This window comes from Cyanistes caeruleus, chromosome 5, assembly GCF_971803275.1.
Source record: "Cyanistes caeruleus chromosome 5, bCyaCae1.hap1.1, whole genome shotgun sequence".
In the NCBI taxonomy this organism is placed as follows: domain Eukaryota; kingdom Metazoa; phylum Chordata; class Aves; order Passeriformes; family Paridae; genus Cyanistes; species Cyanistes caeruleus.
In genome coordinates, this window is record NC_141705.1 from 79,219,910 (window position 1) to 79,237,780 (window position 17,871).

Here is a 17,871-nt window from a genome sequence, read left to right on the forward strand (position 1 = left end):
CCTGTACATATATTTGTGAAAACTGTGTGACAAAGTAAATTAAAGGAAATGGATGGCAAAATTTCCTTTGCCAGCTACCTGCCTTGAAGTGACATTTGAAGAACATGTATACTGATATTTATAAAATGTCAGAGCTTGTCAGTATATCAAGAGCGAGGACTCTCTCATGCTTTTAAGTCCCAGTAGAGATGTAGGGGGAAAGATCTATGACATTTCTTTCTAGTAAGTAAAGCATTTGTGCTAATACAGCTTGGTGATACTATTTTTGTATGTTTGACATAACCAGTCATTGCTGGGCTTTTTACTTGTGAATAATACAAACATTCTAGACATCCAGGAAATACCTCTGTACTCTTTCATCCCAGTACGTAATCCTTGTCATTGCCAAATTTACTGAGTTTTCTGTAAACAAATCCAGGTGACACAGGCACGGATGTGCATCATAACAGCTGAGGAAGAGTCAGAAAGGAGGAAAATGGCCTGAACTTGCTGTCACTGAAGTAATGACATGATTCTTACCTTGGGCCAAAGGCAGGGTTTGGGAAGAAAGGTGGTTTGTCAGAGCTTATCTTGAGCAGGCAGGACCTGGGGTGCATTAAATGCAGAGTTTGCTTGGTTGTTTTCCCTAGATTTCCGTACCTATCAAGGCCCTTGAGAGTAGTGCCACTTCATTTTTCTTGGTACACTTGTTCTTAAATGACATGCAAAGATTTCAGAAAGTAAAAGAACACGTAAACACAAATAGAAAGTATCACTGTCATATTTTCCAAGTTACTTTATTTAGCTCATGTTTACAGATGAAACTGGGTGCCAGAAAAGAGACACTGCATCCCACATTATTACTTATACTCCAGCTTCCAAGGGAAAATTTTGTCAGTAGGCTTTATTAATATTTGGACCAAAAATTCACAGATGTGCAGCTTTCAGCATTTTGTACCATGTAGAATGCAGCCTCTCTCACAGGTCCTCTGTTTCTGGAACAGTGTTGGATTCTGCAGGCTGAATGAACACTACAGGGATATTCTCGGATGTCCATCCTTTGGGAGTCCTGTTGAAGGATCTTCTGGCAGCAAGAGGGTTTGCAAGGATCATGAATCTGGGATCGTTTAGCATCAGCATATTATAATCTGGTACCTTGAATTTAACCAGCTTTGATGCTCTCTCAAAACCACCAAAGGGAGTGGCAACTCTGTAGATATCAGAGAAATAAAAGTTAAATGTGATTTTAAAAATACTTTTCCTGCCAGAAGCTGAAAATAACAGATTTTTGTTCCAATTCCTTGTTTACATTTTCAAGCTTTGGAGAAAAGCATTCTGATTTTTTTCTGGGAAATTCTCTTTAAGATCTGATTAATTAATTTCCCCTTAGATAAAGCTCAAAGCCTTTTTTAAAATTCAAATGGATGGAAAAGCCGAGAGAAAAAGATGTTGCAAGAAAACCCTGTAACTGGTGAGTCACAGTTACTAAACTTATTTTGTTGGTGATAAGTTGATAAGTCTGAAACTGTAGCTCAACACATTCTCTCTAGCAAGTAATTAGTTCAGAAACTTCTCACCCCATTTTCTCCTCTCCTCAGCTGCTTGTTCCTCCCACTACCCTGTGTTTCAGCACCATATTGTTGTACCGGTTAGAATCTATGTGGGTTGTGCTATAAACTCGGGTCACTTCTGTGATCTGGGTTAAACAAAGGCCCTTCAAAACAAAGGAGCACTTCAAAATCCAAATTATTTCAACAATCTGGTTTATAACAGTGTGCTCGAACAGTTGCAGCAATACAAGTAAAGAGGAGTGGAGCTTAATGAGTGAAGCAGAAAGGAACAGCCAAAGACAACAGGCTCTGGAAAGGAGGGAATGGGTGAGGACTTGATACACCAGCTTTGTTTCTGAAGAAAATGTTTATGTAACTAAACCTTGAAACACTGTTCAGCCAGCATTTTTCATGTTATTTAAATGTAAATTTTCCCTCGGGCAGTAAGCCTGAGAAACTGAAAGATAAGGAATACTAAGCTGGAACTGACTTTCACATGCATTTGCAAATAATTTAAAACAACAGTATTTCCAAATACCTCCCCTGATTTTCTGTATATACAGGTTTCAGCCTGAAAAAAAACCCCTTGAGTTTTCCTGTCACTTCTTCCAGCCTCCTTTGTACAAACAAACAGACTATGGTATGTGCTCTGCATTTTAATCAGCTGCATAACTTTGCTGGGATATTTTCTAGCCAGTGAAGAGTGTCAGATTTTTAAACTGCACAAGAGCACCTGATTTCTGCAAAACCAGCCATGCAATGGCATGGGAAAATGAATTTTTTTAAAATGGAATTTCAGCACCCTTGGTATATTTTGTGTGTGGTATAGAAGAACAGATCTGATGGAATATACTTCCAGTGGCTCCAGGTATAATAGCAGAGGCCCAGAGAAATTAATACCAACAGAAACTAAAAGAGACCATTTGAAGGTCTGTCTAGAATTTTCAGCAGGATAAATCCCCTAAGTTTTGTACTATGAATTAAGTACGCACACACAAAAAGATTAGTTCAGAAAAATGCGTCTGTGCCACAGAAGAAGTGGTGCTGCTCTGTCATTACGTGGATGATTCATTGCATTTTGGTAAGAGCAGCATTTGTTGAAGGGGATGGTGTTAACTCCGAAGCATCAATCCTGGGAGATATAAAAAATCATGCAAGCTCTGGGCTTGCACCCTCCCTGAGAGAAGAACACTGCTTTGGATCAAGCTCTAAAAATGTGTCTCAAATGATGATAAGACAAGATGTTGCAGCAGCAGCCAGCCCAGGCATTAAACTCTCTTGAGGTCAAAGGAAATTGTTTATCCAAAGTTGGTATCGAGCCTGTGGTATCAAGCTCTTCTTGTGGAGATGTCTTCTAGGTCACAATGTCAACAGGGATACCGTATGATACTGATTAGAAGTAATTGCTTGGTAATTGGCACAGAGTGAATGTAGTGATCTACATCTCACCGGATAATAAATATTGTTTTAATTGCTGCCCTAATTACGATACACATTCTCACGTTGTTGTGAAGTTTAATTATCATTGATATGTATATTAAAGGGATAATTAAAATAAACAGAATTATAATAGTTGTATAAATTGCTAAACAATTCTGTTGTCTAAAACATCCTCTTTGTGGTATTTATGGGTTTTAAATAGAGCATGTTCCTGTATGTAACAAAAGCAGGAGGGCTTTCTTTGGAAATTCAGGTATCTTCTGTGGCAAAATACCCCCCTGCGGTTGCTATCCAAAGTCTGGCCTCAGAGAACTCTGCATTCCTGCCTTATAGGCCAGGGGCACATGATGATTGACAGAAAGGAGAGTACAGTAATTGGCTAGGAGATGTTGATTTTCCTTCACAGCAGCAGTAAATATATTCTTGTGAGCAATAACTTGTCTGACAACATGGTGGTGTAATGACCTCTGTTGTGTGCACATCAGCTGGGCTACTTGAGCTCTGATTCATTGTATAGAAGCCTAAATCTCATGCCTGAAAAATTCCAGTAGTCATTGCTCATAATAAGGGTGGAAATCCTGGTTCAGAGCCATAGGAAATAGCACCAGGAAGTGTAACAGATTGTTTAATATTCACTTTGCATATTCCTAAAAAGTAGGTGCTTGATTTAACAATAGCAGGCACAATCATGTTTATTTTTAGCTGTCGTTTTAACAGGATTTCTTTTTAACTTTTTACCCTTAGTCTTTCTTTTTGAACATTGTATTTTCTCAACATAGGAGACAGCTTGTAGCTAATGATTTGGGAAAGTGAAGAAATGTTTTAACTGCATTAGATTAGCACCTCTGGTTACATAACCACAAAAAATGTGAGTTTCACATTTTAAAGCAGGATCATCATTCATAGAACATTTTGCTTATTCTTAATTCTGCTAAAAAACGAGACATAGGAGCAAAGACTTTGACCCTGCAAAATGCTCAGAGCTTCACGGGAGCTTAATGCAAGTGCTAATGCTAATTTCACAGAGGTATTTGAGGGCTAAGGAATTGGCTAAGCACTCAGCTCCCACTAATCTCTCATCACTTCAAGTTAGCACCCAAAATTTCTGTGAGACTCTCTATCTTAGCATTTCACAATAGACTTCAAAATCCATGAATCAATGAAAACAGAGCCCAGTCCAGATGGACTGAATTCCTGTAGTGCTTTTGAAAGAGTAGTCTTCTGGAACTGAGAATGCTGAGCGAGAATTTATCTGGTAGGAGAGGCAGAACAAGTCTGACTTGCTTGTCCTATGTGAGTAAGATGTGGTGCTTTGTATGTTACTCATAATCCTACCTCTGACATTTTATCCAGCTCCAAGAAAGCAGATGGAATAAAGGTACTAATTTAAGTAATATTATAAACTCCTCAGCAAATGCAGATTCATGCTGCTTTCCCACAGATTAATTACTTGGTGCTTCCACACTGGTAAAAGCGACAAGAAAGTTTTTCACTAGTAAATGCTTCTTCAATCCTAATAGGAATGAATGTCCAAGAGAAGCCAGATGGCATGGTCTGTTCTGCTGCTTTTCTCTGCTAGCACAGATTTGTTTTACCTCTGAGGAGGAGAAAGAGGAGCCTGGTGTTCAGAGTGTGTTCAGAGCCCCTCTGAGCCCCAGTGCCCTCTGCCCAGTCAGGGCTCTGCTGCCTGTCTCACTGACAGCCCTGCTGCACTGCACAAACCCTCCTGACATTTGCTACCGTGGCTCTTCCTCCAGTGACCTGCCAGCACTGCAAGGTCCCTGCAGCTTAAAATGAATACTAGACTCTAAAAAATACCTCTATAAATTCCTTATTTGTTTTAAAAAGTCCCTTAGTGTTATAAAAATTGTGCTGCTGCAGCATCCAGAGTCATCTCTTCACTGCTGGACAGCTGGGAAAAAAATCTGGATGCTGTTTAGTGCTGAAGATACTCCTAAGCTGTGAATGTGGGCCTCAGTTCCAACACATCAGACCTCCCTACCTGCTCAGGTTGTGCTGCTTTTCCAGTTTGTTGTGTAACAAGGAAAGCTGAAAGGTGCCTAAATTGGTTTGTAAAGTCTGAGTGCCACTTCGACAGACGCCAGTGAATGAACCGGGAAGGATCTCAGGGCCATTTCCCTTGGGAATCCTATGGCTCAGGCTTGCTGTTAACCGCACCCCCTCCTGACTAATGGTGACTGTAACAGTGCTTTGCAGGAGAACAAGCACAATGGCACTTTAGTGGATGATGAGGTAGGATGGAAAGCCTAGATAGATAGCCTCGCTGATAACAAAATGATGCCATTATATCACACTTTAATTGTTTAATACAGTATCATTTGCTTTCCCTCCAAGACTGCAATTAAGCAGGCCAAGGATGCTGTGACCCAGATGCACAGAATGACTTAGTAGGATCTAGACAAAGAAGTCCAGTTAGTCTTCTTCTGCTGACATGACAGTGTGTTGTTTAAAATCCCATCTTCAAACACTCTCCTGTGCATTTTTAGGAGTGTAGACATCTAAACCATGGCTGTAAAATCATCTCCAAGAGATTATTATCTTGAATTTTAGTTTTTCAGATTCTCCATTTCTTTTTGAATCTGCTAGAAAACATAAGTCTATAACAGCAAAGACCACCAGCCATGCTTCTCTACTGGATATCAGGTTTTTTCTATGAGAAGTAGACTTGTGGTGGACTATGTTTATATATTTTTTAGATTGAATTTACCAGTTTCACAGCCTGGATTTATGTGCCAAATTTTTTAGTTTTTTATGGCAGTTACAAGGGAGAATATTGACTTTTCCTTTATAAGAATGCACATATGTTCAAGAAATTCAGACATCCAAATGGTGAGTCACAGTTCTGCCATGTCATATATAAAGAAACTCCACATAGAAAGAAATCCAAATAGTTAGTGTTGTAAAGAGGGCAGCTAACAGAACACAGGGCCACAGAGACAGCCTTAAAATCCACAAAGAAGCCATCAGACACTGTCTCAAGACACATATCCTTGTTAATGGAGTCTCTGTGCCCTGTCTGATGCTGTCCTTCACAATAATGACTAGCACCTCTTGTAAGAGGGAGAGCTGATTCTGTCTCCATCTATTTGTATCTTCAGATTTTTTTTCTTGGGCTCTTTATTGTTTTTTTTTTTAAATTTATGTACTTTTAGGTTACAATAAGCACAGTACATAAACTGTGCTGTTACTGTTCTGATGTTGGCAGCTGTGGCACATCTCTGACTTGGATTTGCTGTTTTGTCTGCCGGGAAGAGCGTGCCGCACAGACTCAGTTATTAACACGGCACTGTATATTGCTGCTAGGAAATCAGAACTAATGCAGTGTCTGCAGTGCCAATTTGGGTGTTGAATTGTGTGATGTTTTAGTACTTGCACTCATGGTTGAGGCCCACATCAACATCAGGAAGACAAGTGATGTTTGTGGTATTTTTCTCTAAGTTTGTGTTGCCATGAACAATTTTGTTTTTCAATAGATTGCTGTCTGTCCTTTTGAGGAGGGGTTTTGGTTTGGCTCAGCTGTCTAGAACTCAGCAGGGTTGTCCATTACTTCAGTAAATAAAAATAGTGTAGATGCAATGAAAGAAAGCAAAAGACATGAGTAAGAATTTGCTTTAAAGCTTTAGAAACTCAGTGCTGTCCATGTATCTAGAAGTTCTATGGAAAGCCATGATACACTAGTTACTATGTAAGTAAAACAATGTTTAATCTGTTAATTTGTTGCTGAAGGTTGTCAAATAAATAAAGAATGTTATACAGCAGTAAAACAAAAGTGTGAGGGATTAGTTGTGGGATAAAGTTCATTGCACCATCATTGCCTAAAATGAAACCATGTGAGCTGTATTAAAAAAAAAGAAACAGAAAAAGAGTACTTTGCATTATACAACTTAGAAACAAAGTTCTGCCTGAGAGATCTGACAATACCAACTGAAGTCAACAGCAGGCATCCTGAAAGGACTTTGAAGCTCATATTTCCTATTTATTGAGTGCACTGAATCATAGAATCATAGAGTGGTTTGGGTTGGAAGGTCCCTTAAAGACGATTTAGTTCCAACCCGCCTGCCATGGGCAGGGAGACCTTTTGCTAGATCAGGTTGCTCAGAGCTCCATCCAGTCTGGCTTTTAACACCTCCAGCAATGGGCATCCACAACTTCTCTGGGCACTGGATTCTGATTCTTTCTTTCTTTCAATATTTTTTTGCAATTTAGCTTCTATTCCTAGTTCTACAGTTTGAATTTGGGCCCATGCCTTAGAGATAGACTATTCTTCTCCTTAATGCTCTTGTTTACCACTTGTAATCTCTGTGAGTGTTCATGTTTATGCATACACTTGCAAACACAGGTGGTAGGTTTTTAAAGCTGGTGTAAAAACATTTTATTTCACAGTAATTTTCCTCTGGTCAGTAAAATTCAGTGTTCATTCAGGATTACCTGTTAAAGCTCCTGTAGTCAGGCAGTTCCGGCTTTGCTTCAGGTGTAAAAAGTTTAGGATATAAAGCTTCCAGCAGTTCTGGGTCATCCCTAATGGCTTCTATCCAGGGAGACTGGTAATACTTTGGCACAGCAGTAGTGTTGAACTTTTCAGGAGGAATTTCTTTCAGTGGTCCAGAATATCCTGCAGTGTGATCAAGGTAAAATGATTATAATGACTCTTTGTGTGTTCTGCTTCCTTGCCACCATTCTGCACTGAGCAGGAACTAACACAGCAGAATTTCTCAGCGAGTTAAAATGAACAGTTGGGTAAAGTCACCAGGCCACAGCTACACAGAAACAGAGATCTGGCAGGGGAAATCTGTAGCCTTTTAGATAGGTAACTGCTCTAAAAGAAGTATTCCAACTTCTTTTGAAGCTACATTTATTTTGTTTTTTTATAAATTTGCTTCTATTGTAAGCATTTGTTTGAAATCAGAGAGTACCTACAAAGTCCTTGGGCTAAATTAACAAAAATATGTTGAAAAGAGACTGTTGATTAAAAGTAAGATAATTCTACCTCTTTGAGTGAAATTTTCCACAAGTACATCTACATCTTGGTCTTTAAATGAATGCTATTTCATTCTTTAAGCCTAAATCTCCTCATGGCTTACTCTGACCAGGGCTTTTTTGCCTAAGGAAAGGCTTGAAGATTTGTATCATGTCTTAGCAAGGGAAGTTACCTCTGTTTGCATTGTGTTTGGCCAAGGGATGCACAGAGCCTCAGCAGTCACCAGCAGAGCAGGACTGACCTAGTTTACATGGACTGGAAAAGGTCTGCACAAAACATGCATTGAGTAATTCTGAACAAAGAATGAATTTGTAAAAACCACGGTCTGCTCATGGATAATTCATAAACAGGAAGAAGGGCTATATCACTGAATAAATTAATTAAAACAAATTAGCCTTCTCTAGTCTTTAAAGAATACAAAATAAGGCCTTCTTGTAATTCACTCCTTTAAATAAAGCCAACAGTACCCTCACAGTTAAGGATTTAAAAAAGAACAGTTTATGCAGCCAGAGGCAAATTCCTTTTAAAGTTACTCCTCTCTAAAGGGTTCTAGCAAAACTTAGTGGCTTTGGATTTACATTTATAGATAATTAAATTACAATGAATAGCTTGCTGACTGTTGAGCAGGGTGTTTCATATTGGAAACAATGGTTGGGCAAGGAAAAATCAGTATATAAATGTGGTTTTAAATCAGAGGATCTCTTTGTCAATATTTTTAAGGCCTGTATATATGGGAGCAGTCTCTCTTGATATTAAGATACGTTTTCAGTTTAGAGAGATGTAGTACAAAAGGTAAATCAGATATTTTAAAAATGAACACAATCAACTAAGAGCATCACTTTACACTTCTGGGAGAAGTTCTGACCTGACTCAAATGTGTCTATTTCTAATATTAGTCCATTAGTCCATCCTTGTTGGAGATACTGCCTTAAAAATGGTCATTTCTTTGCTGTGAAATGAGACTGAATGTGTTTAGTGTCTGTGGACTCACATATTACCTGGGGCGATGTTGTCAGGGTGTGGAGGGCTGCGGGGGTCGGGCGTGTTGGGAGGTGTCATCGGGGCATGCTGGGGGATCCCTTCCACACTGAGGCCATCCATTCTGACACTCTGGATGGGCTCTCCACGCTGCATTCAGACAGGAAGAAATAGCACTTCAGGCATGGGATTCTCTGGGGAGGCTGCAGTAATGCTCTGATTTACGGCTCAGATCTGATTCCCAGCGCGTACAATCCTAAAGCACGCTGTCCTGCTGTTTGGTACAGTATTCCCTTCACACTTCAATTGCCTAAGTAACCAAAAATGAGCATTTTTTTTCGGTCACTAGACACTAGAAGCTGTTCTGTGCCAGACAGAGCACCCATGCTACCCAAAGGGTCAAGAAATCTGGCAAGTTTGAGCCCTTTGAATTTCAAAGCATTGATTCTTCAAAGCATCTCTTCCTTATTGGTTGAAAGCTTGCTGCATTTGTTGAACTGCTTTTGTTTGGGATTGTCTTTTCCTTTATTTGTAGCAGAAATAACAAATTCAGTGAAGGTCACTTTCTGGAGATTCATGATATGCTGTTATTTTCCACCCTCCTATTGGGATATCGGTTCTGAGGAAACATCTGAAGGCTTAATCATTGTTGCATAAATATAGAATTAGAGTCTCATAAGAAGTCAGCATCTTATTTTAGCTATGACACATAGGCTAAAAGCAATTTAAATATAGACTGGTTTAGAGTAAGAGTTTCTTGAAGTAGGAAAGCAAACAAATAATACTTGTTTAAACTTGAAACAACAACAAAAAATGATCAAGGCAGAATGTTTTCTAATCATCCTGAGGTAAGTTAGAAAGATTAACTTTGGCAGGCGGAATCCTAAAGATGGTGCAGGCACCACCAGCGGTGCTAAATAGACACTTAGGGGAGGGAACAGGAGCCAGAGGCATCATTTTTTCATATGTTGGAATGTCATACTGACTGTAAACCATGTGTACTTTGTGGTTTTGGGGGGAGAAGTGGACTAGAGGGAAATGGATCTGTCAGACTGTAGCAAAATCATGGAATTGTGTACAGAATTCTGACAAGATTGACGGTGTGCTCAGAATTTATCTGTGTAGCTTCTAATCCCTCAATAGAGGGAGAAATGGGGGGACAGTATTCATAGATGGGCTTTTAAATAATAGTGTTTAATAATAGCCTTGGGTGCTCAGTGGAGTTATTCAGATTTTTTTATATAGGACTTCTTTTGTGCAGATATATTTTTAAAAGGCAGATTTATCAAAGCTCAAACTTGATCCCCTTTTATCCCCTTTTATTTTTTAGTGTAATTTAACTTCTGCTGAGCAAGTGATCAAAGATGTTGGAAATATTTATATCATATAAAAAGAAATGTAAATTTCGGTTTTTTTATTTGCCTATGGGATCTCAATTAATAAAATACAATTGGCTCACTTCTTCTTATCCTCATTCTAGAACTTAGCTTTTATTTTTCCTGAAACTACAAGTAAATCACACACAATGCGTATCATGAGCACCCAAGGAGCCCGATGTAGAATCACTAAGAAGCCATTACAAAATACTCACATTTCTTGGCTTGTTTGCCACGTAATGATAATTTTCATATGTGTATTTGTCAGATCTCCGCTGGCGTCGCTTGAAGAGCCTGGCCCCTCTGTTGCTGAGCGTCGACAATTCCTCCACCATGATATCTCTGGGCGTGCTGACCTTCTTTCCAAGGTTCAGGCTGGGTGAGACTGCAATGCAATGAGTAAGTACAAACCTCTGTTTGTCTGAAATGTCTGATATTCCATGCTCTGAACCTGAAATCCAACACACGTTCATGCATATTTTGCTAGCACATAGCACGGTGTCACATGGTGTTAGTGAAATTAAGCCTTCTTCCAGAATTTTGAGGGAGATTGTTGAGCACCACAAACCTGAATTTTCAAAGAGGATAAGCACCTCAAGCTCCAAATTAGCTGTTATCAAGATAAGATTTATAGTGTCCTACGCACTATATTAATAGCAGGCTAGTATAAACTGGCTTCTGCTGAAACTGGGAACAAAACTCTTTCTGATCCCAGCTTCCCACATCAAACCTTCAGTTAAGTTTCTGCATTGGATAGATAAGAGATAACCTCTTTTAAACATACCTACCAGTCTCTATTAAATACCATTTTTAAACTAGCTCTCAAAATAAAGCTCAAGATGTGGAAAATGAGAGTCCTAACAAAGAACTACAAGGTGCTTCTAGGAATTCATTAATTTAGGACATTTTGGGTTTTATTCTCTCCAAGAGGAAACTGAAGTACTGGATGTGTATTTCTTTATTCACCACTTGGGAAAAATTTCTTCTATGTCTTTACTCATATCCTGTGGAATTTGAAAAAGAGAATGCATAAGCAAGGGAAGGGGAGATCAATCAGGATCATAAAAAAAGAACTCTGAATGTCAGAATTCCTGTGGTCATCTTCATGGTGGTGTTCTGGAAGCTGGGATGCTGGTGGCACCAAGCAAGGAATTGCTTAGTGACTGAGCTCTCACTGAATGTCCCCAACCTAGAGATGAAACTTAAACCTTAGAATACAGAAGCTTAAACACTGAATAAACTATTTTCTGTTTGTTTTTGCTTAGAATGTTGCAGAATTTAAGAAATATAACAACAATAGGGCATTCTATGCTTCACATATTCTTATGTTCCCCAGGATGTAAAATTATGAACTTTGACATGTATTTTATTACATTAAAAGGAAATGAGGACAAATTGTACATAATGTGTGCCCTGCTATGAGACTAAACAGACAGGAAGCCCAGTTTAAAATTAACATTACAAATTAATTAACTGCAGAAGGTACCTAATGCCAAAGTCAATATTGCATATGAAGTGTTTTGAGTAAACGGCATGTTCAGCCTGGCATGTGTCTCCTAGTAACTTTATACTGGAAAAACAATGTGATGTGCTGACATTTAAGAAAACTTAATGGAGACAGGTATATTAAATATTTAGCTGAAGCTGGATGGACAAGAATTTTCCACCCAGTAAATCAAACAAGTTGATGGGCCCTGGAGTGCATCAGTGTTGATCCATTTCTGTCCATACTAATTTCAATTGAATGCTTGCAGTGGATTTCAGCGGAACTAGCGCAAGTTAACTTTATCATGAGCTGGATTGTGCACTTCTCCTTTAAAAATAGTATGTGCAATAAATCCTAACAACCTCCTGTTATTTAAGAGCTAGTTACAAAACAGAGGGTTCTTAACATGGAAGAAAATGACTCAGCTTGCCCAGTGTAGCCCTATCAGTGACTGATAGTGGTGGGATTTTGGCTCTGACATGGAGATAACTGCACTGGTTATTGGCCTGTGGCCTGCAGTTTACACCTCAAGTCATATTTTTGTTTTATCATTTCTCAAAATGACTGTGGGGGTAGAGACTGCTGGATGGTTTTATATTAGTAAGAAGTAAGAAATTCACCCCACGGATCAGCAACGTTTTCAGACAGAAAAGCTTTTGTTGTTTGTACACAGAATGGGGAGCGTGCACATCCTCAGAGACCGGGGAGCCAAGGCAACTGCACTGCTCTGTCCAAAGCACTCGGGATTCTTCTGGGACACTCTGGGTGTTATCTATTTTGGGCCTTGCTGTTCCCTTACATACACACTGTTCTTGTTAATGTTAACGGAAGGCTCCAAGCTACTTTGTAAGCCACAGTTGTGTTCTATTGTGTATCCAGGCAGCATCCCAAAATCATAAGTGTAAAGTTCATTTGAATTCCTTGCCAAGTAAAATCTAATCATCTGTCTAGCTTTATGATGTGTCTAGGGATAGTTTCAGTGTCAGTGCAGATAAGGTGATGGAGGATGAGAGAAGGAGGACATTTAGGGGATGAGAGAAAGAAGACATTAATGTCATCGATGGACATTGCAAGACAATATTGAACACTTAATTCATAGTTTAATCCTAATCTTAACCTTTTAGTTTCATTTCTTTAATTTGGTCCTGTTAAGTCCTTCTTGTCCTGTGCTTAAAATTACAGTGAATTGTATGTAAATATGATTTATACAGCTCCCCCTGGATTCAGTACCTAATATTCCTTTAATCCTTCAGTGAACAAACTTCTGAATATCTTAATCTGGACTACAAAATTAAATAATAAATATTAGAAAGTGTGTTTGGTGTAGTATCATAAATAAACTTTTTTTAACTGCATCAGGAAAGACAGTTAATCATGTAGATACTGAAGACTGCATTTAAGAAATAATATAGACCTGGACATGAGATTTAAATTATGAGCTCCAAGGACTTCCTTAAACATATATATTTACATCCAAGTTTACCTTTACCAAGTAGTCTTAGAAATGTTCTGGTTAGCCCAAGTCTGACAAGTGTCAAACCAAGGGCTTGAGGAGGTCACTGCATGCACTGACTGATTTATCATGCAGTTTCTCTTTGGGACTGTAAGGAGGTTTACAGTTGGTGTCTATTCCTGCAGCGTTTTATGATTCATTTTCTCTAAAAAATGGGATGAAGTCATGTCCCACAAGCAAACAGCAGAGGTGGACTTTCAGTCTTCACCAGTCTTGCCCAGGTGGTCTCAGACACTGCCAAAAAACTTGGCTGGTTTTGGGGTTTACCAACAAATGTTTCTGCTATGAATATCTTTTAACAAGGAAATGGAGAGTCACTGTTTACCTGAAAGCATTATAATAAAAAGGCCTGAAATAAAAGTGGAGTAGGAATGCTTACACCACTCCAAGGTGCTAGGTTTTGTGTTACAGAGCCTTCTGTTATTGTGTACCTGTGTTAGCAGTGGAGAGTTTCACAGGGCTGTGAGACTGGCTGGAACCGTACAATTAATTTTGATGTAATTACCAGTTGCAGGACTGTCATTAGGAATATGAAACCCAGAAATACAGCAGTTCACCTTCTAGATCTCAAATTAAGATAATTGAATTAACAAATCGGGGCAAAACAAAATGCCAAAAATTAGTTGAACTGAATCTAGCCAATTAAATGCCAGATTTCTCCTTGGTTTTTCAGAGGATTTTTCAGATTTGATCCCAGAGAACTGGCTTCTACTTTGTGTCACCACAGCTTTGGTTATCTTTCTATTTTCTATCTGGCTTCACTGAGCTTGTCTTAATTTTAGTCTCTTATAATGCCCATTTCATGGACTTTCATTTTTTTCTTAACATATAAATACCCCAAACATCCAGAGAAGAGTCAAAAATAGAATTTTTTGAAGAGTTAGAATTGCCTTCAGTGGCCACATATCACAGCATATCTTGCAGGATAAACTGCTATAACTATGAGTATGAATCTTGACAGCAAATCTGATAATACGTAAATAATAAAAGGGAAGATTATGTGAGGCAAATGTTAAGCATCAGTACAGATTATCCAGATACGCCAATGATTTCAAGGGCTGTATGCTACATTTATTAGTATTGCTATGAATAGTAGCAACATTTACCATGTGAAATGCCTGGTTCCAAACAAACATATGAAATACTTTTTTTTTTTCTTTTTGCCCTGAAGAGCTTACAGGCTATTTCAGGCGCATGTAGTGCTTGGGTTTACAATACCAAAAAAAAAAACCCCCAAAAAAACAGAGGTTGTAATGAAATCTGGAAGGACAGGCTGGCTTTCAGATCTGAGTGCATGTTCAGTGGAGAATGGAAATAGAAAAGAGGTATTTGCTTAGAAATAGAAACTTGAGAAAAAAAATCTCTGGAAATATCAGAAGGAGTAGGACCAGGCAAACTCATAGTTTCTTGTTCTAAAAATTCTTTAGTCTCTCACCCTCCTCTTTATGCAATCACAGTGGTCACTGAGTGAGTGCAGAAACCAACCACAAGTTCTTTGAAACAAAAGTCCACTCTAAATGTTTTCAAAACTGGAATTCAATGTTCAATATTTCATCCCATGAAAGTGGTATAACTTTCATAAATCCTAAATATTAATGCAGCTTCCTGTGGTTGCAGTGAAGCTTGTGGGGTGCTTATCACTTTTAGAAAGTTGGTCTTTCATGTAGATGGTAAAAAAGGTTCCATGGGCAGAATTGGAGGGCTCTTCAAAAGCATCCAGCACATGCCTAATGTGAGCCAAGCAGATTTGTATTCCCAGCTGAGTTAATTGCTTCTAGAGGTGTCATGCTAGAAGCATAACATCAAGAACCTGTTTTAGAAAATCAAACAACCTTCCAACAAGTGCCTGCATTTTCATCAGTGCAACTACAGAGAAGTAAAATTTCTGTCAAAAAAGATTAATTGGTGGCTGTGCATTAGAGAGAATGCCAAAAAGCTAGTAAAATGTGTTAGTTACAAAGACAAGATTTGAGAGGAACAGAGATGTAAAGATTTGTGTCAAATTTTTTTATCATTAATATAAAAAAAGCAGAGTGAAACAGAAAAAAAATAAAGGGTACAGATCATGATGTTTCTTAGAAGATAGCCTTTTAAAGTGGAATGAAGTCATGTTATTAACCCCAAACAATGTTCTGAAAGGCTATCCTAGCAGAATGTACATCAGCTGTTAGATTACTTCATTCCTCCACAGCAGTTGTTCATCTGAAAATAGCTTTCAAATGAAAAGAGGCAACTACAAAAGGATTAGTTACCATAGGCAGCATGATACTCCCACAAGATTATTTATGGCAAAACACCCAGAGACAAAGCTGTAAGAGAGTTAAACTCTATGATTAAAAAACTGTATTAGGGAGGGCTAGAGGACATTGCATATGCAGTAAGCTGGGTTCAGTGCTATACCATTTCTGTGTATTTCATCCATAATGGCTGATGCTTGCTCTTTCCTCTCTTTGGCCAGGGCAGAGTCTGATAACATTGTGATTTCCTGATACGATTTTTCCTTGCTGCAAAAAAACAACACATTTTTATATTGTTGAGCCAGCGCGCACAGTTCGGCCAACTTTCATTTCCAACAGCCTGTTTAGAAGGGCTGAAGAGTGAAGTCAGGGGTTTCTGACTGAGAAATAATGCACTGCAAAATGCACTGGCAGTCCTTGCTTGCAGACAGATGTTAGGACATGTTTTGATGGATAGAAGATTCAAAGGAATGGACTTTGAGCTGGTTACATAAATTCTTCAGCAAAAATCAGTGTCAGTGGTATAGGCCTTCTCACATCTACTCACTATACTGCAAGATGTAAATTCCTAAGTAATTTTAATTTACATCTTGGTTTATGTTTTCAGAAATGTCACATTTTGAAATTTGTTAATCTAAGAATCTGAGGAATGAAACTAGTTCCTCTGGCATCTTTAAAGAAGGTGCATTTCTGTCTAAGTAAAAATATAAACATCTTTAAAGTTGCAGAGTCAAGAGGTTACATAAATGTCTTGTATATGACAGTTTGTAGGACAGACAATGTCAAAACATTTCAGGAAACAATACACTTACCCTACTGTTTTGTTGTGCAGATAAAAAGCGATGTCAACCCTTTAGCTGAGGCTTCAGAAGTTAGTTATGCATGGGGATGACCTGCCTGGTCCTGGATGGTTTGTACCCTTGTGCTGGGATCTGCATGGTACCTAGTACTGAGACAAACTGGGGGGCTGATCCTCTCCAAAGGGGTTGGCATCCAGCTGACATCAACCAGTTATATATAGAATCCAACACTCCAGCCACTCATATCTTCCTGGCAAAAGAAGAGAACAGAAAAGATTCTGCTGCACCCACAACAAAGGGAGGGTATATCCCTTTCAGAGCTGATTGAAAATTTGATGGAATGCCCCCCCTGGTAGCTGTAGAGATCATCTCCTCATCTTCTCATCACCCCTGAGAATTATAACCTGTGTGTTTTAATCAGGAAGGAGACATTTAAAAATAAGGCGTTAAGTGTATAGATAGGCAAGACTATAGCGGATGAGAATGGCATGGGCTAATCCTTCAGTGAAAGATGAAACCGTGCTTCTGTAGGGGCTGATGGCTAAAGTCAGTGGCAGATGGCTGATATGCAGAGGCTGCTCTGGAAAAGAAATGAGATTTTCTTCAGCATTATACGTGCTGGGGAGTAATTGCTCAACGAGCACACGCCTCACAAACTGTTACTCAAAATCCCTTCACTTTCTTTGCGCATTAGGGACAAAAAACCTCCAGCAATTTGAAGCTCACTAATACCCAGCATTCCAGGATAGTGTTGTGTCATTTTATCAAAGAAATGTGTGATTTGTAGTGCACAGACATTTCAAGACATCAACAAACTTTGGACAGAGTAAAACAGTGGCAGAAGGGAACATTCCCCCCCTTGCCCTTCTGTCTGAATGCAGCTAGATGAATTTTGGGGCAGTAAAAGCAAGGTGAAGTTCTTGTATTTCTGATTTGGATTTGAGTTTGTTCTAGGAAGTTCCTTTTTGTTATGGAAAACAATGGTCTTATTGGCTTGGAGGATTGATCAGAAAATTGCATGTATCCTGATAATGACATGAGAAAGGAATTCTGACTGTAAAGGGAATCTGGAGAGTAATAAAAGAAACCAGCACAACGTGCAGACGTTTTCCAGCAAGAAGCACTTTGAGACAGATAAAATGTATGTGCCTGATCCAATGTCCTGAAAGTCTGCCTGTCCAACTGAAAAACTGCATTTTTTCCCCTCAAGCTTTGTATTCCTTTTGCTTAGCTTTGCAAAACATATTTCTGAGATCCTGGCTATCTCTGCCTCAAAGAAATGTTCATTTTAATCCTCACCATCAGAATCAACCCACTGCTATTGCTGATTGGTGATTTTTCCTAGCTTTTGTGCCTGGATCAGACACTTTTAAAAGTGCTGACAAGTATTGTCACAGTGTTGGTTGAATCTTATCTATTCAACTAACAATTTTGAATAGTCTCAGGGGTTCACCATCAGCCTGTCAAATGGGATTGAAGGGAAGAACTTAAATGTTAAAATAGCCTGATGAAT

General features: G+C 38.8%; 1 protein-coding gene across 1 annotated transcript; it reads right to left on the bottom strand.

Moving 5' to 3' along the window:
* Positions 1-760: 760 nt before the first annotated feature.
* On the bottom strand, positions 761-16,446 carry MYOZ2 (myozenin 2). Its single transcript, XM_023926517.2, has 6 exons — positions 16,371-16,446; positions 15,722-15,825; positions 10,538-10,707; positions 8,967-9,096; positions 7,419-7,602; positions 761-1,189 (listed from the first exon to the last, which is right to left on the bottom strand). The coding sequence occupies exons 2-6, from the start codon at positions 15,795-15,797 to the stop codon at positions 958-960; spliced, it is 792 nt and encodes a 263-aa protein (XP_023782285.1). The 5' UTR covers positions 15,798-15,825; positions 16,371-16,446; the 3' UTR covers positions 761-957.
* Positions 16,447-17,871: the final 1,425 nt, after the last annotated feature.

Bases quoted from the DNA above. Each gene is read 5' to 3' on its own strand.
- MYOZ2 (XM_023926517.2), bottom strand. From the start codon at position 15,797: ATGTTATCAGACTCTGCCCTGGCCAAAGAGAGGAAAGAGCAAGCATCA. The intron at 9,097-10,537 runs GTGAGTATTTTG...GTCTGAATGCAG, and splicing joins TGGCAAACAAGCCAAGAAAT to CGTGGAGAGCCCATCCAGAG. The intron at 7,603-8,966 runs GTAATATGTGAG...ATCACACTGCAG, and splicing joins CCCTGACAACATCGCCCCAG to GATATTCTGGACCACTGAAA.